General features: G+C 40.9%; 1 protein-coding gene across 5 annotated transcripts in view; it reads right to left on the bottom strand.

Moving 5' to 3' along the window:
• The window catches only part of satb1b (SATB homeobox 1b), an 84,282-nt gene that overhangs the window by 21,558 nt on the left and 36,029 nt on the right, over positions 1-26,695 (bottom strand). For 4 of the 5 annotated variants that reach the window (XM_008431192.2, XM_008431190.2, XM_008431195.2 and 1 more), the window contains 6 exons: positions 21,520-21,631; positions 19,161-19,238; positions 14,132-14,625; positions 12,586-12,798; positions 7,705-7,827; positions 6,094-6,249 (listed from right to left, as the gene is read on the bottom strand). In XM_008431192.2, coding sequence (XP_008429414.1) covers positions 6,094-6,249; positions 7,705-7,827; positions 12,586-12,798; positions 14,132-14,625; positions 19,161-19,238; positions 21,520-21,631 — 1,176 coding nt within the window. The remainder of the gene's footprint in view (positions 1-6,093; positions 6,250-7,704; positions 7,828-12,585; positions 12,799-14,131; positions 14,626-19,160; positions 19,239-21,519; positions 21,632-26,695) is intronic. The other variant, XM_008431194.2, reaches the window with a different exon arrangement.

The following is a 26,695-nucleotide window of genomic DNA, read 5'->3' as shown; positions in this document are numbered from 1 at the left end:
GGGATGCCAGCACTGCTAAAATTTTTGTTGTTGTGCAACAAAATCCCCTTGAATGCAGAGCACCGCATGATGTCTTCCCTTAAGTCATAAAGAAAGTGGCTTCACCTTCAAGAAAAACTGACAAGCTCTTCTCAAGCCCCAGGTCTGCATCCTAAAAGCAGCTCACTGACTTCATCATTTGCTTTTTCATTAATATTTGGATAAATTGCTATATTAAGCTGTAAATCACTGTGACGTGCCGTGAGTGTTTAGGGTTAAGGCTGATGAATTGTTTTAATTTCATTCATCTTCAATAAAGTTTTCAGCTGCCTCTTTAAATGAAATAAATGTAAATTCAGACTTTCTACTTCCCCGTACATTTTGATTTTGGAGTGATGATTGCATTTCAGTGCATTTTTCCGACTCCAGTCGTGATTTAAAGTGGCTTCTCAGTAACAGACTAACATCTGAGCAGCCACAGTCTAGAAACAGACACTGAGAAAGGTCAGCCATCTGCCTCGCTTGTTAAGCCGCCACTGGATGCAGCGGAGTGATGCATGCAATGTGTGCATGTGTGTGTCCATGCATGGGTTGTGCTGTGGTAAAAAAATAAATAAAAATAAGTAAAATTAGGAAAACCGTTTAGGGAAAACTTCCAAAACAATGACGACAACGCCGCAGACTCTTCCCGTAACTTCTGACAAGCTTCCACAGTTTTTCCGTCCAGTTCCCTTCCTCCTTTTATCAGTGTCACCACCTGCCCCCAACCCCCCCGCCACCCACCCACCTCCGCATCTCAAGACCAACATGGCACTCACTCACCCCCTCTGCCATCACCCAAACCCCCCTCCGTCGTCCACGACTCCAGGGACCGCCGTGCCAGGCGGGTGCAGGGTGACAGATGGCACACACCAACCTCCCTCCTCTCCTCGCGCTCTTCTCTCTCTCTCTTTTTCTCTCTCTCTCTCCTCTCCCACCCTCCGCCCCCCCACTGCATCAGCCCCCCTGCTCAGCCCACCTCCCTCCTCCGGTGGCGCAGCGGCGGACCAGATCAGTGCCATTCTGTCTCATTAGAGCCTGGCTAATTAGCGTAGCCTCTTCCAGGGGAGAGTGAGTGAGTGAGGGAGAGAAACGGAGAGAGGATGATGATGATGGGAAAAGGAGGGCGTTGGTGGCGCTGAAGACGATCTGCGCTCTTCTGGTCATTGAGTCGTCGGAGGGCTTTGAGCCCCGCGGTGCGCCGGGCTCCCAGGGTGCTTGTTTCGCGACAGCGGGGGCTCTGATTCCACCCACCGCATGATTCCTCTCAGGAAGTGTCGGGAATGTTTTGACACGAAAGTCAAGTCAAAGGAATGCCCCCCTTCCTGCCCCTCCAACCCCCCGAACCGCTCCACACCGCCCTGCAGCTAACCTCCCATCGCTTAGCTAAACATTAGCTGCCAGGCTAACCGGTCCCCTGTTAGCATACTGAAAAACTCTTTCACCTTTCCTGCATCAGGTAATAATTTGAATCGATGAAATGTATTTCAGACATTTCACCAAGAAAATAAACAAAAATAGTTCAGAAATCAAATCATAGCTAGCATCTTTACAGACTTATTATGCTTCCCTGAACAGGTTAAAATCCTTTAAATCCAAATAAGTCGCTGCTGGCCATGCCCCCCCCAACTCAACGTCACACTGGCATGTGAAAATGGCTGTAAACAGATGCTCAAATATATCTGTACATCTTTGAAAAGCACAAGTACAGCCTCCTGCACAACCAACAAGAATGCATGAAGTGGTTTCTGGATAGTAAGTCGACCACAAAACACTTGTCTGTTCCAACAGCCATTGCATAACGACTAAACTCGCTAGCACTTTGCTGGGGTTGCTAGGTAATGGTCAGAGCTTTGCTGGGGTTGCTAGGAAACAGGCTAGCTTTGCGGGGCTTCTAGGCGATGTTACATTCCGAAGGTTTTTGAAACGGCTCATTTTTCAGACACCAAAAACCATTAACTTATTACCAAAAAACGACTTTAAGCGCTTGGGTTGTTTTTAGAAGCAGGAGAAACCAAAATGGAAGTACAAATACATGGAAAACGTGAATTTTGCACAACAACGTCCTTTTTTAAATGAAATGTGTCTGTGCCATCACTGGATCATTGTCTCCGATTCGGACGACTCGTGGAGCTCAACGAAAATTGATTAATTCAGATTCTGATTTCCTGTCACTGCGGCGTCTCTCCTCGTTTTCCCAGATTGACTGGGTGCGAGTCGCAACCTTTAATCAGATAAAGTAACACGGCTCAGGTTAGATTCACAGCTCTATAGTTGCGTCTGAATATGTGGCAGTAAAAGAGTGATTGAAATGCAACACTGAATACGTGAGAGAGGAGGAAGAGGAGGAGGAGGAGGGGGCTGTTAGGGTCTGGCAGAGGCCTGCTGTGGTTACGAGCCCTAAGAGAGAACAGAATGGCTGTGTTCCAGATACCTCCCAAACACACTCATACAACACACACATTCAATCTGCCTGCACAGAAACCTATATCTGACGGCGGAGAAGCACACACACAGATCTATACACACACTCAGTGGAGCAGAGCGTGCACCAATCAGGTAAATGTTTACTACTCCTCCATCTTCAGAGCCACAGGATGAAAAAACGGACTGCGTTTCCTTCTGGTTTCTATCAAATACTTGTCTGTGAATAAATCAGGCGCTTCTTCTAAACATACCGCTGCTGGGAAACGCCCACCCAGCACACATGGGACTGACGCGCTGGTCAGCTGATTTTCTGTTCTGAAACACCCCCACCCTCCTAAAGCTGAGCCTGAACTGACAGGACGGTGCCAGCTTCGGCGATGAGGCCTCTCCGTCACCCTCCCCCAACGATTATTTCCCTGGACCCCATATGGGCACACTGCCAGTCGAGCCCATCCTCCATCTCCATCACCAACCCCGATGCTCGCTGCTAGCAGGAGCCTTTCATTCGGGTTATATTTTCCCTGCAAACATCTCTTGACCTCAGCGAAATGTAAATGAAGACAACTGGCTTCATACGAACCAAAAAAAAGCAATAAAGATGGCGTCGTTGATATCGCACATAATGGGGGGGGGAGAAACAAAATCCTCCAATCAGAAGGAGCGGTGATTTTACCACTAACACCTCTTTTCAAGTGAGCAAGGAGAGATGAGTTGGCAGCAGTGTGTAGCAGGGTTAAACAGACACAGAGTCGGTGCTAATTACTTACTTGTTTTGCCTTCCCTGATATGAGTTACTGAGAAAATCATGTTTTTTTGTGCATGAATGGAAGGTGGATTCTGTTCTACCTCTTTTGTATAACGAAACATTTTTATTTCAGACACCGTTAACTCTGCGGCACACTGTAAAAACACAAGCGAGCATTTTTTGATCTAGTTTCTAGTCCAAGTATCTTAGACTTGAAATAAAACAAAACTAACTTACAGGTATCTTTTCAGCACAGCTTGTTTCAAGTCAATAACTTTACAATGAATGAAAAAGTAGTAGTTCCACTGGCAAATTATTTCACTTATAACAAGACATTTTTTCTATCTTATAAATGAAATAATTAATATTTGTATCAATATTTAGTAATTATTTCCTTAAAAGAAGCTCCTATATCTTACAGAAATTTTACTAGTAAGTTAGTTTCATCTTATTTCAAGTGCACTAAGAAATTGTCTCTAGAAATTAGATAGAAAATCCTTAGTTAAATTTTATAATAATAATTTCACCAAGAACGGAAAATTTCAAAAAACCTCCAGCATAAACATTTTTCTCGAGTGTTTAAACATTAAATATCAGAATCGACAAGTCAGTCTCTTAAAAAATGAACAAAAATCTGAATCAGCCAGGAAAAGCTTGATACAAACGTCCTGTTAAGACCATTATTAATTATTATTATTATTATGTATATTTTGTTTGTTGTTGTGGTTTCCATGTTTTGCTTTTTCTCTTTCTGCAGGTTTAGAGGCAGACTTGTGTTCTCTCTACGATTCTTTCTTTCCTCTACTCTCATCTCATTTCCTTTAAAATGTTTTCCCAACCTTTCTCCCTTTCTCTTCACCTTTCTTTTTCATCTCTGTGTCCATTATATCTGAAATAAATCCAAAGAAATTCCTAATAAAGTTTTAAATACCTAAGAAGAGGAGCATCGTGGTGAAAGCAGTAATCCTCTGCTTGTGAAAGTAAATCTGTTGGGCCTCACTTTGACACTCAGACAATAATTCTTATTGCCACACAGGAAACGTTAAAAAAAAAAAGTTGATTTATGTGAAAATTAAAATAACATAATTCAAAATAAATTAATCAATTTTAAGTACAACATAAATATTTTCCTTGAGTGTTTTATTTAAAATTTAAAATCTGAATCGACGAGTCAGGACTTTAAAAAATTGGAAACCTGGATCAACAAGGAAAATCCTGATCAGTGCATCTCCAACATAACAAGATGTGACTTGAACTCGTCTATGGGGTGGATAAAAATGACCAAAAAATGTGGGACCTATTAGGAATGTGCAGTGGAAGCACTGCGTAAGCTTTGGGAGCAGGTTTGTGGTTGGAGCAGCGACTGGTCTGAAGGTTGCTGGGAGCTGTGGCGGCTGCTGAGGTAAGGGGGGAGACCAGCTGCCCGGGAAGCGCCCATTACGAGATGGAGCCAAAGATAAGTGCTCTCACAGGCCCCTTTTCAGAGGCATAATTAGCACACTTCTTATCTGCAGCTCAATTCACATTCACACCCGCCTGCCATGAATGGAACGTGAAAAAGAGGCAGAAATCGGAGGGAACGGCGGAGGCAGAGGGGCAAGACGGAGAGACGGGAGGGGAGGCGGGGAGGGCACGGTGGAAATCGGTTCCCAGACAAGCCGTCAATTTGGGGAGAAGGAGACAGGAGCGAGTTAATACTGCGACTGCCTTTTCTCTTTCTCCATCCTTCCAAGGAGTCTTTGAACTCTTTAACAAAAACAGTGGTTTGTGCATCAAACTGCAATTTGGTAAAACAAAGCTATCTGGGGCTATAATCATCCTAATCAGCAAGAAAAAAAACATAAAGCCTTTGCAGATATTCCGAGATTATTCCGCCCTTGGTGATCTATTTCCCCACCCGTCCTCCTCATCAGGCACAATTGTGGAAATCTCTCCAGCTCTGCCTGCGACACACACATTACCGCTAAGTCCTGGGTGCCGCAGCTTTAATTGCTTTTAATAAAGAGTTAAACTGCTGGTGTGTTTTCTCCTCGTCTGTTTCTCTGTTTCCAGCACACACAGGCTCGTATTGTTCGAGCTTTGTGAGAAGCTGACAGGGGCCCCTCATCATCATCTTACTGCGCCGAGCTAATATAAACAGGTTTGTTTGGTGTTGAAACAACGTCAACCGCTGAACTCCAAACCCACAATAAAGAAGACATGATGATGATGGTGATGATGATGATGATGATATCTCACCGCTGCCGTGCTCTGGAGTCAAACACGTTTCACCTAAAACTTCTAGCCAACTTCACGTGACACATTTCAATACCTGAGTGAGTTTTTATCATGGATGTTTTATAAAGAAATGTTTGCCAAGAGTTAAACTGCTACTTGTGCTGATACATAAAGATTATTTAGTTAGAAACACATCTGCTGTTTGCCAGGCTGCAAACTCGCTAACACACTTTAAGTGTAAAATAAAGTCAAATAATTATCTGTGTTTCCATTGATCATATAAAATTGTGCAAATTGGAATTTTGAAAATAAATTCACGTAAACACGCCCATTCTTTAGGGTTTTTCGGCTGTATCAAAATTTGTGTATTTTGCAAAACTGTAATGAAAACACTTTTTTCATGTGAGCAACAAATTAATGCTACTTCTGGTGAAAATGACAAAACAGATGGCAGGAAGTAGAAGGAGGATTACTTATCACATGAAAAAATTTATTCACGTTTCTTATTTAAAGGAAACACAAGAACTGAATAATTGTGGGTTTTTTTCAACATTAGTGGAGCATCGACAAAGTTCTGCACAAATCTGTAACGGAATGGCAGCTACTGGTTTTGCTGTAATTGCTCTGAACACGATTAACACCGAAAATAAAACGGCGAACACGTCAGTTCCCGTGTGTCTGGGTACCTGGCTCTTGGACGCAGCCACCTTGGCGAACAGGGCCTGGGACACTTTGGCCCGCTTCATCTCCTGCTGGATCTCGTCGTAGATGGTGGAGGTGATGTTCAAGATGCAGTTCTCGGTCTTGCCGTTCCACTCGCTCGGCAGAGGCGACGGTTTTACCTGAACAAGAAACGTAAAGCAAACCTGATGCAGACGTCTAAAAATTTTTAACTGGAAACTTTATTTTGTGGTGATAAATATAAATGTATGGACCTAAAAGCTCTATTTGTCTAGACTGATGGCACGTTAAACATGCTGACCATTAATATCTCACAAGTAACGCCTCTTGATCTTAGATGTGTTATAAACTAACACCAAGTCGTGCGTTGGTGATGTTGCTTATTTTCTAATATTACTTTGCATATGGCCCAAAAAGCTAATTTTTTATCAGATCTTCTTCTACTGCATGTTTACAGCAAAGCTTATACTTTACTTTTCATGGTTTTATCTTCATGCATTTCATTGTACCACTTGATGCACAAATATGATTATCTTTTCACTACTTCATGAATGTCAAAATCATTTTCATGTTTCAAGATCATGAATTTCCTCAAAGGCTGTAAGCAGAATGCATCAATAGAAGTAACTAATAACTAAAATATTCTAACTTTTTTCAATTAGTACTTCTAATTATTAACAGTAAGGTAAATTGGTCCTATACACTTTGATAAAATAATACATAAACACAGTGTTATCATAAAGTTCATTAAGTCTGGAGGGCCATAGAAATGATTATGGAGGGCTGGATTTGGCCTGCGAGCCTCGGGTTTGACCCGTGCACTACTTGGTGTTAATCTATCACATAAAATCCCAATAAAATATATAAAAGTTTATGTTTGTAGCGTAAAAAAAATGCAAAGAAAAAAAACTTTAAGGGACGGGAAACTGTATTCGATTTGATTTGACATGTGTAGAGCAGTGCATGAAGTCCATCAGATGTAGAGTGAAGGATGCACTGCAAAAATAAAAACTTACCAAATATCTTTAGTCCAGATTCTAATGCAAATATCACTTGAATAAAAGAAAACTAACTTACAGGTAACTTTTCAGCAAGAATTAGGAGCTTGGTTTAAGTCACTAATTCCTCGACCTTGATGAAAAACTACTTTTCCTGTTGGACAATAATTTCACTTATAACACGGGATAAATGTCTTGCTATATTATAAAATATTCTGTCAGTAGAAATAGGACTTTTATATAAAGACAAAGGACTTAAAGCCAGCTCAAATATCTTGTTGAAAAGTTACTTGTATGTTAGTTTGGTTTTATTTCAAATTTGTTGAGATATTTGCAATCTTGGTAAGATTTTGTGTTTTTGCAATTTGGAGTGTGATATGGTGTCGTATTGTGAGTTTACATGAGGCTCTGCTGATATTTTGGAACTATTAACACTGTGACAACTGAGAGTGACCCCCATCAAACTCTGACATATCCATATATTTGCTGGTGTTTCTAAATACTTTTGCTCAGTAACTGTTGTGTGCGCGCATGTGTGTGTGTGTGTGTGTGTGTGTGTGTGTGTGTGTGTGTGTGTGTGTGTGTGTGCTTTGACCGTGGGTGTAATTGTGTGTTCACATTTTGCAGTGTTGCAGTTGTCGGGGTGAGTGGGTGACGCTGTATGCTCACAGGTGAAATTCCCACTGGGATCCGGGGATTCCAGTCCTCCGGCCTCACGCTGTTGCAGTCTTCCCTCCGAGGCTGGAAATGTAGAGAGCAAAAAGAAAAAAGACACGGCCATGTTTGTTCAGGCTCACATGTGAAATAATAAAAAGAAATCGGTCTGCAGCAACACACACACACGCACACACACACACACACACACACATATTGGAGTGTAGATTACACCCACACTGAGAGCTGGATTGTTGCTTTGCTTAAAACCACTCTGATGTGTTGTATGAAATGTTAGTATTCTTATGTGGAGCTGGTGATTAAAAAGCAAATGCAAGTCAAGTGAAATCAAATCATTTTTAATCAGCGGCTTGTTGCATCTTGACAAAAATCCTTTGACAAGGTAACAAGCATCCTAATAAAAGCATTACCCAAGAATCATTAGCATATGAATCATTCCATACGAGGCTTTTGAAAGGAGACATGCACAGGGCTGGGTATGAGTGCAAGTGAATGGCATTCAAATAAATTATAATAACACCAACAGCGAACAACTCCTACCAAATAAGAGGCTGGGATCAAAAACATATATATTCAAGTATTTGTCTAGCTGCCTAATACGAGCCTGATGTGTTAACAACAATCCCAGAATCCTGAAATTTGTGGTGGAGATGGAATGTCTGGGCATCCCTGCCTCTTTTATCTTCTTTTACGACAGCTCGACGCGGAGCTCGTCAGTCTGAGCGGGACGATACTGTGTCAAACAAATTGTCGAGGCCTGGACGTGCAGCGACTGGCTGTGGGGGAGCCGAGCCGAGGCGTCAGCACACATGAGAGAAACATACCTCTGCATCTGTTTTTATGAGGCCAATAAAAAGCCTCCTCTGTCTCTGGCTCAATTGCCACCTTGGCTGATTTATGTGCGTGAATTCACACCGCATTGCTCCACCGGAGAGAGGCTGGCAGATGGCCAGGGTGCGCGGTGCGAGCGAGCGAGCGAACCTGCGTCTGCGGCCGTGCGCGAGAACTGCCTCGCGCAGGAGCGGTTCTGTATGATGAATGTCTGAGCGCTGAAGTCACGTGGGGGAAGTATACAACCCCTGGAGCGATCGGGCTGATGTGTCAACAGTATTCTGAGAGCTGTTTGAATAAGAATCACAAACCAGATGCTTTGAACTTTTTTTGTTTTTTTTTAATTCATTGTCCTGACTGTTAACACTGCAGATTTACAGCCAAGTTGCTGTTTTTGTGTTTTCGTCGAGTTTCTGGTTGGATGCGAATTGGTTTTCTTTAAACTCTGAACTTGTTTTGGTCTTTGTCTTTACTCTTACTGCAGATCTACCTCTGTTTTTACAAACCAGGGCTGGGAGATATAACTTAAAAATAATAATAAAATACCCTTCACACCAGATTAAATTACATTTTATTCTTTTTTTTCTCTCTCACTTTTCACTTTCTGAAAATATTTTCAAAAAGTGGCTTTTATCATGTCTGCTTTGAGCAGGACCTTTATCCATTGTTTAATTGCAATAAAAATAGTTGTAATATTAGCAGAATAAAAAAACTATATTACCCAAAAAACATCTTAAAATGACAAAAAAAAAAGTCCCTTTAATGAGGCACACCTCCAAATTGCCTAGCCTAGGCTGGGCTGTGTTGGTTGCTGGGAGACGGAAGAAATGCGATATGACCTAAAATCAGCATCATGATATGCAGAGCAGTTATAATTGGTATACTTTATATTCACGGTATGACTCCCCTGGATCGGTTTTTATAAATTATTTTTATCGCGAATTTAATGGACTTTAAAACTACAGCATCTAAAATAAATGAAGTAAATGTGTACTTTTAGTTGTTAAAAGTTATTTAACAAATAAGCACAACTGAACAAGTTTAGAAGCTTTTCTTGGAGGGAAGATCACGCCAACAGGAAATTTATAAGTTATGAATGATCAGACCTAAATGGTGCTTCGCCTGAGTTATTCACAGACTTTTTTTGTAGGATATGAGTTGATTTCCTCCTAATTAGCTGGACAGAATTAGTTCAAAGTTTCAAAGTGTCTTTGTCTCGACTGATGACTCTGCAGAGCTACTTCTGGTTTTTAGAAACTGGTTTCATGTGCGCAGAAAAGGCTTTGTTAGATTAGATACATAAGCAAACGATTTCCTGTATCAGATGTGAATAGTAGCAGTTTCAAATCTCAACCTTCGCTTCAGGTGCAATCATAAGAATACTTTACAGCAGACTTTTTTTGCATTTTCACTTCAATAAATTGTTGTGCAAAGATTCATTATTTGGCTCTGATGCACTGCTCTGAATTCAGACAGCTGCTCAGTGTATTAATGTGAACTGCTTGAGTGCTTTTGCTCTAAAGTCCTACTCTCTTTACTACCAAGCAGAGCACTTAAAAGGAGAGGGGGCTTGATTTTGGAGATGGAAGGGCCTTTGTCCTTCTTACTTTCCCCCCTTTCACCTGAATAAAAGCCAAATATTCTTCGCAGACAGGACAGAGGACGCCTTTGTCTGCCCCCGCCACCTCCCAGAAGCAGCTGACCGCGCATCAAATGCTCTTAAGTGGTAGAAAGTTGCCACATACGTCTCTCATAAAGGACACTGGCTCTAAGAGAGGGTACAGAGTTGTGCTGTGGTATGCAGGGATTTGGAGAGAGGCACCGACTAAACGATGTTTGATCTTTCACGGAGCTTGTCATCACTGAGGGAAACCAAATTTTTTTCTTAGCAAGCGCCGTCTAATGCACGATAAAAGGTCAAAATTAGCACAGGTTTTTTTTTACTTCCTCCATCATTTGTGCCTGATTTTCACCTGAGTGGTGAGGGCGGGGAAGATGCGGAGCTGATTTGCATGCAGAAAGAAGGTAAAGGAAAGTGAGTCATCTGAAGTTTCAGTCAAGTGTTCGATGTTAAGAAAACATCTCTGGGTGGAAACTGGATGCATACTTGCAAGAAAAACTGAGTGTGCTAATAAGCACAAAAGTAGTCAGTGTTTGTACAATAAAAATGTGCAGCCTAATGGATAACCACTTAATGCGCCAGTATTTATGGGAGAACGTTCATCGTACATGTCTGGATTTGGTTTATGATAATAAAGCAAACGGCCCCCCCACAACTCTGCATACCTTTCCTCATCACTGACTGCAAGAAGACGCCTACATTAAACAGTAATAATATATCAAAACAGACAGCTTAAAGGTTTAAATAATGCGATCTTGGGTGGAGCGTGGAGGAGGGGGACGGTGGCAGGAGCGGTAGACCATCTACTCTGAACCTGGACTAAAAGGTCTGCACAGTTTTACAGCCAGGTTGGCTCAATTTAAACCAACGCTGTCATTAACTATCAGTTAGATTTAAAAAGATAGGACAGATAGCAGATGCTTACATGCTTTTCATATCATTGTATTAAGTGTCTAACTAAACAAAACAAACCAGAAAAACATTCTATGAGTTGGAATAAATACAAAAATTCTCAGCTTAATATTACTACTATACTTGTTACTCCACGACTTTATCAATCACAGTAATTTTCTTATGTTCTGATATAAAATAACTCCTCCCTGACTTGGATTTGGCCAAAGAAGGTTTTACTGTTCATCCGTAGTTAACGTGCAGAGGCTTACTGCTGCAGCTTCCCTCCGGGCCAACATCTGGCCTTTGTTTTACATGCTGGCCTTTTTCTGGCAGCTTCCTCTGCTCACATCTCCACAGCTACAAACATTAGCTGACAAAGCCGCTGAAGCATTGATAGAAAAGGAATCCCAAAGATCTTTTCTTTTTTTTGACCACCTTTTAATGTGTAGATTAAAAAAATTCACTGTGAATTTATGGTTGGACATTATGGGCGGGCATTTATCATCTCGTTTATCGCGTATCATTTACTGTGATAAATTTCTGATTATGATTTATCGTTGTCACAATAAATAATGTTTTAGAAACACTTAAAAACAAAATACTTAAAACTGCTCGTATTGTTCCCCACTGTTTGTTCAATTATTAAATGCAGATACAATTACTTAACTAATTTAAGCTACTTGTGTCCTAAAGAAGCTCATTACAAATGGGTTTGTTTCTCAAGACGAGTATTTATGTTTGTGGGTCTATAATTGCCATAAAGTTACCTAAAAAGGAGAAGTAAATAGTTCTTATCATCACTTTTCTCGTTAACACAATAGTACCACAAAATATCGTGATACAATTTTAAACCGTATCACCCAATCCTATTGGGCAGACATAAAATCAACTCTGGAAATAATTTTTTCTTCCAATAATCAATAAAATTCCCAACTTTACTGACTTTTCCAGACTCTGAAGGAATGCTATGTTTACGATTTTCTGTCCAAACACCACAGAGTCACCGGAAAATTATCTGTATTTGGTAAAAAGTAAACTCTAGTAAATGAATAAATCATCATCAGATGGATTAAAATATAAATTTAAGTGAAAATTTTGGTATTTTAAGGACGAAAATGAAAATAAATAATTTAAGTAGCAAAAAAATAACAAAATCAGGCAAAAGAAAATTTTTCCAAATCAGGTTCTTTCAATAAAAAAACGTATGAAACTTTAACAAAAACCGCGGGTGTGTGTGTCTGTCTGGAGGATTTAACTCGAGTAGAGATACTTCATAATAACATTCAACACAAGTAGAAGTAAAAAGTACAGGGTAGTAAAAGTATTTTTTTCAAAAAAGCTACTCAAACAAATGTAATTGAGTAAATGTAACTAGTTACTATCCAACTCTGGCTGTGATTTTTATTAGAAAAGAAAAGTGTGATGATTCGAGAAGCACTGAGTGACAGTGGGGAAGCCAGCAGGACAGAGTCCGGTACCTGAACGGGCCGGCTGGTCGGCGTGCTGATGAGGGGGGTGGAACCCATGACGGACGCGGCCGTGAGGCTCCGCTCCCTCTCCTCCTGATAGATGCGATCGCGCTCGGCCTCCGGAAGCTGCAGGAAGTTCTGCATGGCGCGCAGGTTGACCAGCAGCGACTGGGACGCCGTCTTGGGGTCTTCTTCCTTACGCAGGATCTCAGACAGCAAGCCCTGAAAAAAAAATTAAAATAACAAAAACACCCACGGTTAAAAATGTATGTTTTTTATTCTTAAGAGAAACAGCAAAGTAGCTTTTTTCTGCAGACACCAGTTTTTATTCATATCAAAGAAAACCTCGATTACTTTTCAGCTTCGTCTGTCCATTTACGCACCTCAAAAACACTTCACTGGAACTCGTGTGCATAATACGTGTAATTTTGCACGTTTTTTTTTTTCAGGTTGCCTTTGATAAGAGCTCAGCTATTCGCCTTGTTCAGCGGGCAATCAGTGTATCCTCTGTTTACTTTTCAATAGTGCTCAATTCCATCATTATGAGACAGCGATGACTCCATTATCGGTGATGTGTGATTGGGCCTTTTCATCAGCTCCTGGCCACACACTGTGCAAACCGACGCTGTGCTTCTCTCACCATCAATAGGTGTGATTTGGTAATAAAACAAGGTGATGGGGAAACATACTTGTGTTTTTTTTTTTTGAGCATTTAAGTCCTCTTGGATTAACCAGAGATGTCTAACAGCTAAATAAAAAAAAAAAATCAGACGAGACACGCCTCATGTTTTCAATATTTTAGTGCGAATGCATTGATCCAGACTAGCCAATCGGTTTCCTTTCTGTTACAAAACCCCCTCTAGTCTGATGCAACACAACCTACAACCTCCTCCTTTTTCTCTGCGTTTTTTTTTTTTTTTGGAAAACCACAAACCTAATAAATTATCCTCCACAGGCGCACTATCTGGCTAATTCCTCATATCAGACACAGATAAGACTGAGAGGAAGCTTCCTGAACTGCACAAAAACACCACTGTCTTACTCTCCCATGTGACTTTTTAAAGTGAGCGCTGTAAGTTCAGCTTGATCGTTATCAGTCGACTTAATGCTCCCCGTTATATGCAACACCTTCAAAGCAAAGACAAATTGAAGGAATAGTTTGGATGATGTATTATCAACAGCAGATTATTGCCAGGAGGAGAAACTGAGCACAAGTCAAGGCAAGACGGATGATAATTTTCTAAAGTTGCCATTAAATTAAGTCACTAATGTCAGGAGACTGAAGTTGTTGAACTGTGTTTATGAAGTTGAAATCATTTGGTGGTTCTGCTTCTGTGTTTTAGAGGTTTTACTCCAGATAACAATTTATCGATTACTAAAATATTTCAATAACTGATCAAACACGATTAATCGGATTAATCATTTCAGCCCTAATGAAAACAAAAGGAAAACTGTAAAAGTTGAACCTAAATTCCTCACAAAAGTAACCAACAGGACGCATAGAAAACAGACCGACTCGCGTGATAATCTAGTAAATTCTGGGTTTTGTCCTCACCTGGGTTCTGTTGAAGGCCACCCGGGCAAAGACGGCCTGCGAGATGCCGGCCCGCTTCAGCTCGTCCCTCACCCACTGGTAGATCTCAGAGGAAACCTCCGTGTTGGAGCCCACCTGAGGCTCCATGGGCTTGGTGTGGGAGTTGCGGTTCACAGGTGGGTGGTTGAGGTACTGCTGCGACAACGACTGCTGCGCCAGCAGCCGGTTCACCGCGTACTGCTGGTTGAGGATCTGCGCCATCACGAGCTGCTGGTTCACCAGCTGGGGGCTGATGGGCGTGGACACCAACCCCGGATGGTGCAGGCCAGGGAGCTGCGGCTGCCGGCCGCCCGTTTGGCCGCCGTGCGGGGGAGCGTGCGGCAGCGGTGGCACCGGTGAAGATGGCGTCTGCTCTGCGGTGCTGCCAGGGATGGGCTGCTGCTGGGAGAAACCCAGGTGGTTGTGGTTGTGGTTGGAGCCGGGAGGGGAGAGATCCGATAGGCTGTCCATCTCCGCTGGAGAAAGAAGGGAAATAGAAAACACAAGCCAAACTCATCATTACGGCTGCAATTAAGGACTTTTTAGTAATCGATTATTCTGATGATTAATCAATTATTCTGACGACTGATTGATTAATTGGATTAAAAACCCAAAACGCCATTCCTGACATGTAAATATGAACAATGTTCTTATTTATATAAAGCGTAGTGATTAATCATGATTAATCACAGCGCCAGTGTGATTAATTTGATTAAATCTCTTGATCAATTGACAGCACTACATATCTAGCATAACTTTTTAATGTTTTCATCAATATTAAGAAATTACTGACTTAAAAGCAGCTGAAAAGTTTGTCAGTTTTATCTTATTCTGTGTAGGGTTGCAAATAACCATTATATCAGTATATGATTATTCTATCAATTATGATTATTCTATCAAACCGGCACATTCTGTTGATTTAACCATTAAGTCTTTTTATAAAATATTAGAAATACATTGAAAGATGAAAATGAACAATTTAATTCCTTTTTCAAGTAAGAAAATGAACATTTTCTTGCCTAAAATGCAGCAACATTTAATTCTTTTGGTGCAAAAGAGCTAAAATAATATTTCTAACGTCAACATGTAGAAGCTCAGCCCCTTCTACTCGACTCATCAATGCAGTGTAGATCTATTCTTTAGATTAACTAATTAATAACTGGATAGGGAGATTTTTTCAGGAGATATTTTATCTTCACAGAATTTGAACCAGGCTACCTGAGGAGTTTTGTTTAGAACATTTTTACAAAAGCTTTTTTTTAATATAATTGCAAAATGTGTAGATTTTTGCTTTGAACTAGATGTTCTTTCAGCAAAAGGCCTTTTTTTACAGTGCATATCCCATTTAACAATTAATCGATTACTAAATTAGTTGACGATTATTTCAACAATCAATTCAAAACGATTCATATAATTATTTTGTGTTTATTTGTAAGCATGACAGGGGAAAAAAAGCTTAAACAAACTAGTTTTATGTTTTTTTTTTTTTTTAAGAGAATCAGCAGGTCAAACTTTTAAAAGAAGCAAAAATCTGTATCAGTCTGTAAAATCCGGATTATTACATCTCTAACCATAACCACAGATTCTAATCCGGGGAAACAAACCAGACCTGGTCTGCGCCGGATCAAATTATTGCCTGGGATCAAAGCTTGGCTGATTGTTAACATTCTTGGTTTTGCTCTTTATGGGGAGGCAATACAATCAGGAGCTTTGAAAAGGAAATTATTAAAACTAAAATACCAACAAAAAGATACTGTAAGTCTGTGTTTTTTGTTTTTTTTTCCCCTTCAGAGGGCTCTTCATCGACGAGTGGATGTGCCACAGCTGGTTATCCGGCTTAAAAAGAAGAAGATGTAACTGCTGATAAAAGAGCCTCATTGTGTTTGACCTGTGTGTCTCATGCCTTCAGAATTAAGTTCAGAATGTGTTTGGCCTCGTGGAAAAAAAAAAAAAAAAGAGAGAGAGATTGCACACAGACAGTGGTGCATGTGTGTGTCTGGCTGGGATTTATGTTGGTGTGTAAATGCATGCTTAATTCTAAAATAAGGAACACACGCTGGCCAATGTGACAATTTTAGGGATGGATGGTGTAAATATAAATGTGAAAAACAGAGACAGAATAAACATCAGTGCATGTAGAAACCACCTCGTTTTAATGTTCTTCACCTTCCAGAGTTTAAGTGAACCGAAATTAAATGTTTTTGTTGTCATTTGAAGGCATTTTCGGAGATTTCTGTGGTGTCTCTTCTTTCGGGAATCTTTAAGTCCATAATGGCTGCTGGGGAATATTTTAAGACTTGTTTAAATGATGTGCTAAGAGGATGAAAACAATGATTTAACATTCAAAGTGCTACCCACAGAGAAGTGAATAAGCAGCTGGAATAGTTTTTAGGTTGCAGAGGATTTTTTTTTTTCCATCTTCTGTGCCGAACGAGTGAGGGGGAAGCATTCAAGGATTCATCCGCGCGGCGATGCTAACTACTCGGAAGTGGGCTGCGGCCTCCACATCATATGGGATTAATGTTAAAGATTTGGGTTCCCCCCCCCCTTTTGATAGAGCAAAATGTTTCAGCAGATGGAAGATTATCTGCATGGGCGTTTTCCAAAAAAATATTGATAATCGTGTCTATGAGGTGCTTGCTCTATAACTGTCAGGATGCAGGAAACCACCGTCCAAGACAGGTCTATTGAGCCTTTTTTTAACAAATGGTGTTGAGTGGAGGGGTGGCGAGGATAAAACAAGAACAAAACAACAAAAAAAGGTTGGTAATAATCACATCTTTTCTCATAATCCCTGGCATTCCTTGGCTCTGATGGTATGACATGCCTATTCACTCCTATATGAATGTGTGTGTGTGCATATGCTTGCACATGCAGACTGCTGGGGGGCATGCTCACAACACACAAACAGAGGCACATGGAGGTATTTCCATGCAAATTGAAAAGAGAAGGGGTGACAGAAGAGCATGGCAGGCCCTGGGAGGAAAAAAAAAAAACGGCTGCCGCAGAAGCGGGAGTCCTCATGTGGAATCCTGCCACAAAAGAGCCCCGGATTAAACGCACAATGGGAATGGGATGTGAGCTGAGGGAGAGAGCATGTGTGTGTGTGTGTGTGTGTGTGTGTGTGTGTGTGTGTGTGCGTGTGTGCGTGCGTGCGTGTGTGTGTGTGTGTGTGTGTTTGACAGAGTGAATGAAAAAGGGATTGACCCAACTCTCACTTTTACGTTGGCTTTCCTAGGGATCGGGAACTTTACTCAATAACCAGGAACTTTAACCGAAGCACAGATAAATAACTTCAATTCTCAGTTTAGCTGCGTTTTTCCAGCAGATTTCTCTCCACATGTTGCCATAGATCAACCCAATTAGATGGACTCTGCCACAAGACTGTGGTGGACTACTGACATATATGTGCTGGGGTTTTATCTGACATTTGGTTAACATGACATGTGGGTGCTAGAGTTTGTGTCTGACTGCACATCTTGAGATGTTAACACTGCAAATGTGCACCAATGTGGTTGGTTTTCTTATCGCAGCGTAAAGTTCCTGGCTGAAGGACTTTATACGCGACCGTTTTTATGAGTTGTCACGATTACGCAGAGTTTAGATCATTATTTGAGTGGAAAGGTGACTACATGTTCAGGGTTTCTCCTAAAAATCATGCAACTTGTGCGTTTATTATGAGAAGATTTGAGTTTTCTTCTTTCCTGCTTCAAAGGTTTGTGCTTTCTAACAATAAATTCAAATAGAAACAAAAACCCTCCATTAATAAGTGGAACAGCTGATTCTTTTAGGCTTTTTTTTTCCCTGTGGCAAATCTGCATGAGATCGACGCTTTAGCAAACAAAATCTTGAGTCCTGATTATTCCCAAAAGTAAAATTTTTCTTGCCTGAAAATCCAACATAGCTGCCAAATTAATAAGAAATGTATAGAATATAAATTTGATTCTTCAGCACATCTGGCTCCAGGGTAAATAAACCCATTAACGGAACAACCACCATTTTTAATTCTTCATCTGACCAATCAGAGGGAATTTGCTCTTAAAGTGACATAATCCAAATCATTCTCTGACGACAATGTGATTCAAGCAACACAGATTGTTTGTAAACTTGCTGTGTGTAATGTGTTTGGCTGATATTACTTTGCAGTCATAAATTGTGAGAATGGGTAAATTAAATGCCTAATTTTTCATTGTTCTGCCATGAGTCTCAACATATTTCAAACGATTTTTAACTGATTGACCAACAAAAGTGAAAGCATAGAGGTGAAGTGGAAAGGAAGTGCGGAGTGACTGAAAGCTTTTATCTTTTCTTTTCAAAGAGTTTCAGTCAGACCTTTTTCACAACTTAACTAAACTTTAAACTTCTTGTATTTTATCTCTGTTGCGTTTCTAAAACAAGCAGCACACTGTACTTTTCAGTTTCCTTGAAAAAAAATTAAAACGATTCCTTTTTCTTTCACATCACAAATTACCTGTTGTTTTTACAAATAATCCCAGAGGTGTGAATACTTTTACGTGTTAACAATAATATTAGTTGAGCCTCCAGATCAAATTCCCTAAAATATCACTGTCCCTCTGAAATCTACTCAAAATAAAATCAAGCATTTGAAATAGTACATTATGAGATTTCTTTTCTAAGTTAAGGTAGAATGTTTGACAAGTTTCAGCTTTCATGGAGGAAAAGAGCTCTTAAAGTGACTCATGTTTCATTTCTGCATGACTTTAAATTAGCATGAATTGCTTTTTAGAACCAGAAATAAGATTTTAATTAAAATTCTAGTTAGGAGAGTCAGAAGGTAACTATTTTAGTTTATGCATTTAGGAATAAAATGTTGCTTCTCAAATACTGAGTGGGTGACTGTTTCTTCTATTAAAGTTTGAAATGGAGATTTACAGTTAACCTTGGGAAAACAGGAGCTAAACTTGCAGGTATTGTGGTTGGGTTACAGTAAAGCTGCAGGTTATTAATGTGTGTGTTTTAAGCGTGTGTGTGTGCCCATGCTGTAACCTACCTAGCGTATTGGCACGCGGGCTCTCACGGAGGACACACGTCCCCAGGTAGCCCTCCAGCTGGGAGGGTTGGCGCATGCCTGCACGGGCGAATACACACAGAGACACACACACGCACACGCACACACACACCACGCCGTGCAGGCGTGAGGAGAGAAACACAGGGGTTAAGGCTTTCTACAGATTGTCTCTCCCACTTCCAGCTACGCAGGAATAAAAAGCATCAGCATCACTACAAAAAGGCCAGACTGGCAGCTGCAGCAGCTCCCCGTCTGAGGAACATAAAACCGGATAGAAAACAAGTGTGACAGAAAACGTGTGGGAGTGAAGCAAGAGAAAACACAAGAACAGCGGCTCTGAAGTAAATAATGTACCCGGTGTACGTTGTCACTTTAAAAGGATCAGATAAAATATGATCGCAGCACACCGTTTGCATGCAGGATGTGAAAACATTTTTGATAAAGAATCTCGTCTGTCATCGCTGTGAGGAATAGCATCCTGGCAAAAAAAAAAAAAGATTCAGCTCAACAGATTACTAAAACTAATATCTCACCATTGCCTGCTGCCCTACAGGTTCCTCAGCACAGAGCTGCTCCGCTTAATAAAACTACAGAAACGTATATCTGATAACTATCTCCAGCTTTGGTGGAACTGGCATTATATGACCCCCATTTCCTGGCAGGTCAAAGGGTATTTTTTTTAGATTATATAAAGTAATGCATTGGTAGAGAGGTAGATAAGAAATCTAATTTAATTCCAGATGAGGTAGTGGACAGTTAAAGCCATTGCTGCCTTTTATTCACAGAGTTACACAAAGCATAAAAAGAAAATGTTCAGAAATGTTTGTTGGTTGTGGTAATAATAGCTCATTTTGAGATGCAGTAACTGAGAGAAAGAAAGCACACCCTGCCCACCTTCCGTATTTTCTGCACAATAAATTGATAAAGAGTAAAAGTTACAATCAAAAAATGTGACACAAAGAGGGAAAAAACATTTATGTGCATTAGACACATTTAAGTGACATTTAGTCACATTTATTTAGACATTTTCAGCTAGCTTTCCTTGTGCTGCAGACGCTAATGTTTAATCCTTGGTTCATATCGATATTAATTAATATTTAATGCATCAGTCCAAAAATAAAAACATGTATAAGTCGCAGAACAAGACAAACTATGAAAATAAGTGTGACTTTTAGTGTGGAAAATATGGTAATTAAAAATGAAACTGACATCAAGTTTACAAAACACAAGCAAAAGTTTCCAAAATGCTGTTATTAATTACACAAAATACGAGGAGCAAAATGGAAAAGCTGATTGTGGAAAAAACTGAACAGACCCAATTAAGAGAAAATCCAACAACCGCCAAAACTCCATTCTTTGCATTTTGTGAAGAAATAAGTCGCCCTCTGTGTCTTCTTCAGAGGTTTTCACGTTGTTTCCCTCAGTAGTTCTTGGTGCAGCGTCCCCACAGGCGAGGGGGTGAACAGGTTTTTGAATTAGCTTAAATCATTTCACACAATCGAATCAGCTGAAAATTTAAGAAATGTTGCAACTTTGGTCCTCAGTTGAACCGAGTCTACCGGACTCTCAGGTGTGAAAACAGAATCCAAAGCACTTTATAAATGCAGACGTGTTGTTGTTTTCACAAACTGTCCTGACATGAACATTAACATCCACCAAGCTATCTGAGGCCTGGAGAGTCTGGGATGAAGCTGTTGGTATCATTTTAACATTTTTCAGAAGGTGAGGTTGAGTTTTTCTGGGAAAAAACTTTTCCATGAAGATTAGCAAACGACTTAAACGTTTTGCATTAATGGATGTAGAATCATGGACTTTAAATTGTTCATGAAGAGTTTCATAAGCCTTCCAGGATTGATGAGAAGCTCCTCTAAAGCTACTGCTGAGTCTTCCTAACGTGGCGTTGAGGTAACACACATCCAGACCAGCAAACAGTAAACACTCCTGCTTTTATAGAGGTCACAACCCAAAAGGGTCCACTAAGATTTTCCACAAACATATTTTCCATTCCTACCTTAATAATGCCAACAACAAAGGTTATATTTACATGTTTTTTTGACCAGATCATTTCTAATGTCCTAATAAACAACACCATGGAGCTGAGAAACGGTGTACTTTCTTATTCCAATGGTTGTAAGTCCTTTTGACCTTGAAATATTAGATAACAAGATAAAAATGTATCTGTGTAGCGTTCAACAGCAGGAAGACAAAGAGCCGTTTGGATAGGGGACATATTGTGATGATGACTGGTGCGAGTGTGTGTTAAAAAGTGTGTGTGCGTGTGTGTCTGTATGCAGAGACAAAAGTGTGAGCGCCATACTTTGCGCCCCTCCGTTTTGCTTACCCATCATATCTTTTGTCTTCTTGAAATGTTTATACCAGCGCCCAAATTCCTGACACTTTGCCGCCGACACATTTGCATAGTAAGTGCTGTTCACAATGGAGGAAATCATACTCTGAAAGAGAGAGATTGATTGAGAGAGAGCGGGAGAGACTTTTAGATTCTCACTGTGGAAAATACAGACATAATATTAGAGCTGGTGGAACATGCAGCAACACTGTCGCTTGTCAAAGCAAATAAAATACAGGGGAGGATAAAAGTGTAAGACATGCAGATGTGTACGATTCTTTCCTTCCAAACGCACAAGAAATTACATGAAACAAGGTTTAATCTGTTATTTTTATTTATTTTTTTATCAAATGCCACAGAGTTTGTCTTTTGCAGTGTGGGTATTATTAATCAAGAACAAGAATATTTACCTTCAAAAGGAACATAGCAATGTATTAAGCACCAACAGCTGTGGAGGTGTTTCATGTGAGCGAATACGAATCTTTTTATTTTTATTTGCGCAATCTGTTGGAGACAAAAAACTTCAAGCGGGTCGGGGTCCGCAGCGAGCATGTCGCTCTGTGACGCCGACTCTCCCTATACAGTTGACTCTCTGCTCTCTCAACATTTACCTCCAACCTGAGACAAACAAAAGCCCCATTTATTAAATCCCCATGCAGTTTCATTAAAACGAGCGTTTTAACACCTCGCCAGCCTCCGGGTGAATGCAGAAAGAAAAAATGTTTTTGATTGTTATAAATATTCAAAAGAACCAAACCATCTGTTTTCAAATTATAGGTATGCCATCTTTATCGTTTTCTATAATATATGCGCTCGGAGGTTTTGTGCGGGGGACCTTCTGGCAGAACGAGCACAAACCAACTGTTTCAGCATAATTCTGCTTTTCTGGCTTCAGCTTCTCCGCGCAGAACGGGGAGGAAAAAGCCAACAGCTGTGCCATCAAAAAGGTCAGAGCAACTCTGAACTCCTGACCTTTTGTATTAAAGGGATACTTCAGATTTATTTCATGTAAGGTTCTGTTAAGAGGTTTTGACTGGTAGATCTCTGCAGAAGTAGTTAGAGCAAAGTGAAGACAAATCATGTTAAAAGACCTGCAGATATAATTTTATAAATGATCTGAACACGTAATAAGGACTTTTTTATATACAGGTGGCAAAACAAACTGGATTTTCCTGCTACGAATGTAAATAAAGCTCAATATGCTTAATTTGCCAGACACATTTCACATGGGAAAGGCCCACAGCAGCACAGATCCACCACTGTACCTAACAGTGTGGATGAGGTTGAGGTTTCGTTTCAAGTCAGACTCAGCTGGACTGTTTGTTACTTTGGGTTAAAATACAAAGTCTGACCAAAACACATGGTTCAGCTGAGGTTTTCTGCTGCATTCTAGCTCAAACTTCTGACAGACTGTGGTTCATGCCTTCAAAACAACAAATTGCTTATAGTGTGTGAATAAGAAGCAACTGAGATAAGAACCAGTTCTTGTAACCCCTTTTCTGCACCAGCAGGTTCTCCATTCTTTCCCCTTTTGCAGGCTTTTTGGAAGGTTGATGTTAATCGCAGCGCAACGCCAAATTTGGTGTAAATCACCATGAACGTCTACATAAATCACCAGAACTGTTTAAAGGTACAAACCTTATTTTGCAGTTTATGTTTACAAGACTGGAGTTTTTGATGAGACAGAAATCAGCTTTCATTTTGGCCTGTCTACTGCAGGTAAAATATTAATCAGCCAACATCCCAGCAGAACCAGACTTTAAAAAGGTCTGAAATGTCCCATTAAGTTACAGATAAGACAACAATGGTTTCTTAAATAAAACCGTCGTTGACCTTTACTTCAAATTAGTACAGTCTGCCAAAAGTCTTTAATAACACGCCTTAGTTTTATCTTGCTGATGGTTAATCTAGTTTGGCAGGAAATTGTTGTTGAACTATGTAAGACAACCTTGTAAGATGGTATCAAAATGCAGTGTGAAGCTTAAACTCGTCTAAAAGAAAACACTGGACAGCAGAAAAACAGCCAGTTGTTCTCTCCATCGTCTCCTTCACTGTAAAGACACTAAAGCTTCTTTGCAGTCTCCCAAAATGTTTTTCTGTTACATTTTTCACATTCCAGAGACATTCTCTGCAACTTCCCACAAAGTATCACAAGGATCTAACCGTGAATACTGAGAACTGCATCACTTCATTTCCTTTGAATTCAATTCAGTTTATCTACAAGGAACCAATAAACCACAAATGTTAAACCAGAAATGTATATTTAAACCAATCTAAAACAGATTCCAGTCTGATCTTACTTATAATGCAATGCAATTAAAGTGCCACTACTGTTAATACGATCTGACCGCAGAGTTTTATGCTGCATTCCAGTTTTACTTGGAACTGGGAAATTCTGACTTCCTGGTCGGAAAAATCGATCAGAAACCCATTCGAAGTTGGATTTCCCTTTGGAAAACTGAAAAACTCCAAGTAGTTGGAGTTTTGGTAGTTGGTAGAGGCAATTTTTGATGTGGGCAGTTGCCCAGGATGATATCAGTAAACGGGACACCCAAGAACCAGAAAATAAAATACCGTATTTTCCGCACTATAAGGTGCACCTAAAAACCTTCAATTTAAGCCAACGGATTATAAGCCAACAGTGCACCTTATAATCCGGTGCGCCTTATATATGGACCAATATTGAGCCACAACAGGTCTCGCAACTACGGTAAGCAGCCGCCAACTTCATTTTCACCCGTAGAAGAAGCGGTGCATGCTGGGATAGTTGTCAGAACGCTGGTTTGTTAATAAAGTTTGACTGACCTATCTACCTACCGACCGTCTAGAATCAGGTCGTCTGCAGGTCATKTAGCACCACGTTCTCCACCAACATGCTGTGCGCGAACGGAGAAGGGTGACCATCGTCCGGCCACGCCCCGGCCCAGTTGCGGAAGGCTCTTCTCCCCGACCGAGGAGGGGAGCGGGGAAGAGAGACAGAGACTGTGGCGGCAGTGTGTCGTTTGGTCTGTGTTACCCAGAAAGCAGTTGGGCACAATATTGCAACACCAACACCGTGAGTGAAACAATGACTGGGGCAGCCTACTATATAAAGTACTGGGGGACCACTTCTTTATTATTGCACATACACATTTGTAGAGAATGGAACAAATTGCGTCTATTCTATGCGCCGTATAATGTGGTGCGCCTTATATATGAAAAAAAGTTTTAAAATAGGCCATTTATTGAAGGTGCGCCTAATAATCCGGTGCGCCTTATGGTGCGGAAAATACGATAAGTCTTTTTTGCTGAACTTCTTAGATTGTTAGAAAACCACTTTTCTGTTCAAACTGTAACATGTCAGATCTAAAACTTATTCCAATGATCAAATTAAAGTGGATAAGACTGTTATCTGTTGCAGTTAGGATATTGATTGCTCATGGTGTTTTAATAGAACCCCACTTGAAAGTTAATTCATTTTATAAAGCTGGAACGACACAACAAAAACTTCAGAAAGACACCGGCGGAAAGAACAATGAGAGTAGTCAGTAGAAGATCTTGATTGTGGTAGAAAACATTTAAATGTTGAGAAAATGGTTCACAACACTGTGAAAATAAAACATAACTAATCTATACTGTGTGGAGCAGATGGTGAGCACACTTTCAGAAGCTGATTTTATCTTAATATTTCTGGGAAAAATGAAGACAGCTGAGCAGAGTCACATTGGCGACTGCAGCTGGGTGTGAATCTGTGCCAAGCATGTTGTGGTGCATCATCCCGCCATGATGAAAAACAAGAGGGGGGAGACGGGGGGCAGAGAGGTCTGCAGTCGGACTTCAACAGTATAACAAAGCGGTCCTTTATAGATTTATTGAAAAGGCTTCATTCAATAAAAAAACCCTGATGGAGTTCAGGTTGGGGTTAGGAAGTCAGAATTAGCTTTTTAATGGGTCATACATTTATGTATGAAGCACTTCCTTCTTTAGAGTTTACGCAATATTGTTATTAGCAAAGAATAAATAGTAGTTCAACCTTTTGTGGTCGATTCCTTGGGAAGTGGCGAAGCCGGCCTGGTTTCCTGCCGTGTGTTTTAGCTCGGGGGGGGGGGGTAGAGATGGGAATATTCTGGATGATAAATGGCGTACCTGGCAGTGAACCATGCAATCCAGTTTAACCTGGTTCCAGCAGCCCAAATATCCACCTGAAAAGGCTAAATTTAAAGTGAATACAGTTCTCCTTTTAGTTCAGGGGGGCTGGGATAATGAACTCCTCTCCTCTAGCCTGCCATGTTTTATTTACAGTATATCTGGGCTAAGGCGGCTCCAGGCAACAAACAAGAGGCCTGCAGATCTCCCTCTCTCTCTTTCTCTCGCTCCCTCTTCCTCCGCCATCTTTGACACAGATGTTCTAATAAACGCTCCTCATTAATCAGCCCTCTCCCTCAATACATCACTCTACCTCTCACAGGGGGCCCAGCCTGTATGTGTGAGGAGAAACAACACACACACACACCTATTCTGCGTCCCCCCACTGCTCTGTCACACACACATGCAGACGCACTAAGTGAAATCAAGCAGATAACCAGCGCCTCTGCTTCCACTGAGGAGCCAGCGGGAGGGCTGAGCTTCTGTGTGTCAACAGGTAGTAACTCTGCCTCTGTGCCTGCATGTGTGTTCATGTGTTGTGTGTGTGTGTGTATGTGGACCCTTTAAATGATAGCCATCTGCAGCACAGAGCCCTTATCGGCAAGACCAGGAAGTGGCACTGGGCTACTATCGGTCCCCAACATCTACTCCACTCCCCGACATAGGAGACAGGAAGAGAGAGAGAAGTGTGTGTCTGCGTGTGTGTGTAAGTGGATCGCAGTGCAGCAACCAGGTACTGTGCACACATGCACACACACACACACACACACACACACAGATTGCGCCGGTTGCCTGAATCAATTGGGAAAAAGCGAATCCTATTTGCGACACTGCGCCTCGCCGCTCGCCAACATCTAACAGAGCTCAATTATGGCACATATTCATCTCAACTGGGATGACCCCCACCCTCCACCGCCGCCGCCACACAGAGACGCCACGCACTGGCAGCCAGGTTGCGCCTGTGGCAGCCGAGGTGGTGAAGGCCTCGCAAAGATGGCATTTTGATGACTTTGCTGCTACACGACGCAGCAGCTGGTGCATCAGG

The sequence above is a fragment of the Poecilia reticulata genome, linkage group LG16, assembly GCF_000633615.1.
Source record: "Poecilia reticulata strain Guanapo linkage group LG16, Guppy_female_1.0+MT, whole genome shotgun sequence".
Lineage (NCBI taxonomy): Eukaryota > Metazoa > Chordata > Actinopteri > Cyprinodontiformes > Poeciliidae > Poecilia > Poecilia reticulata.
The sequence above is the reverse complement of the archived record's forward strand: the minus strand, read 5'-3'. Positions and strand labels throughout refer to the sequence as shown.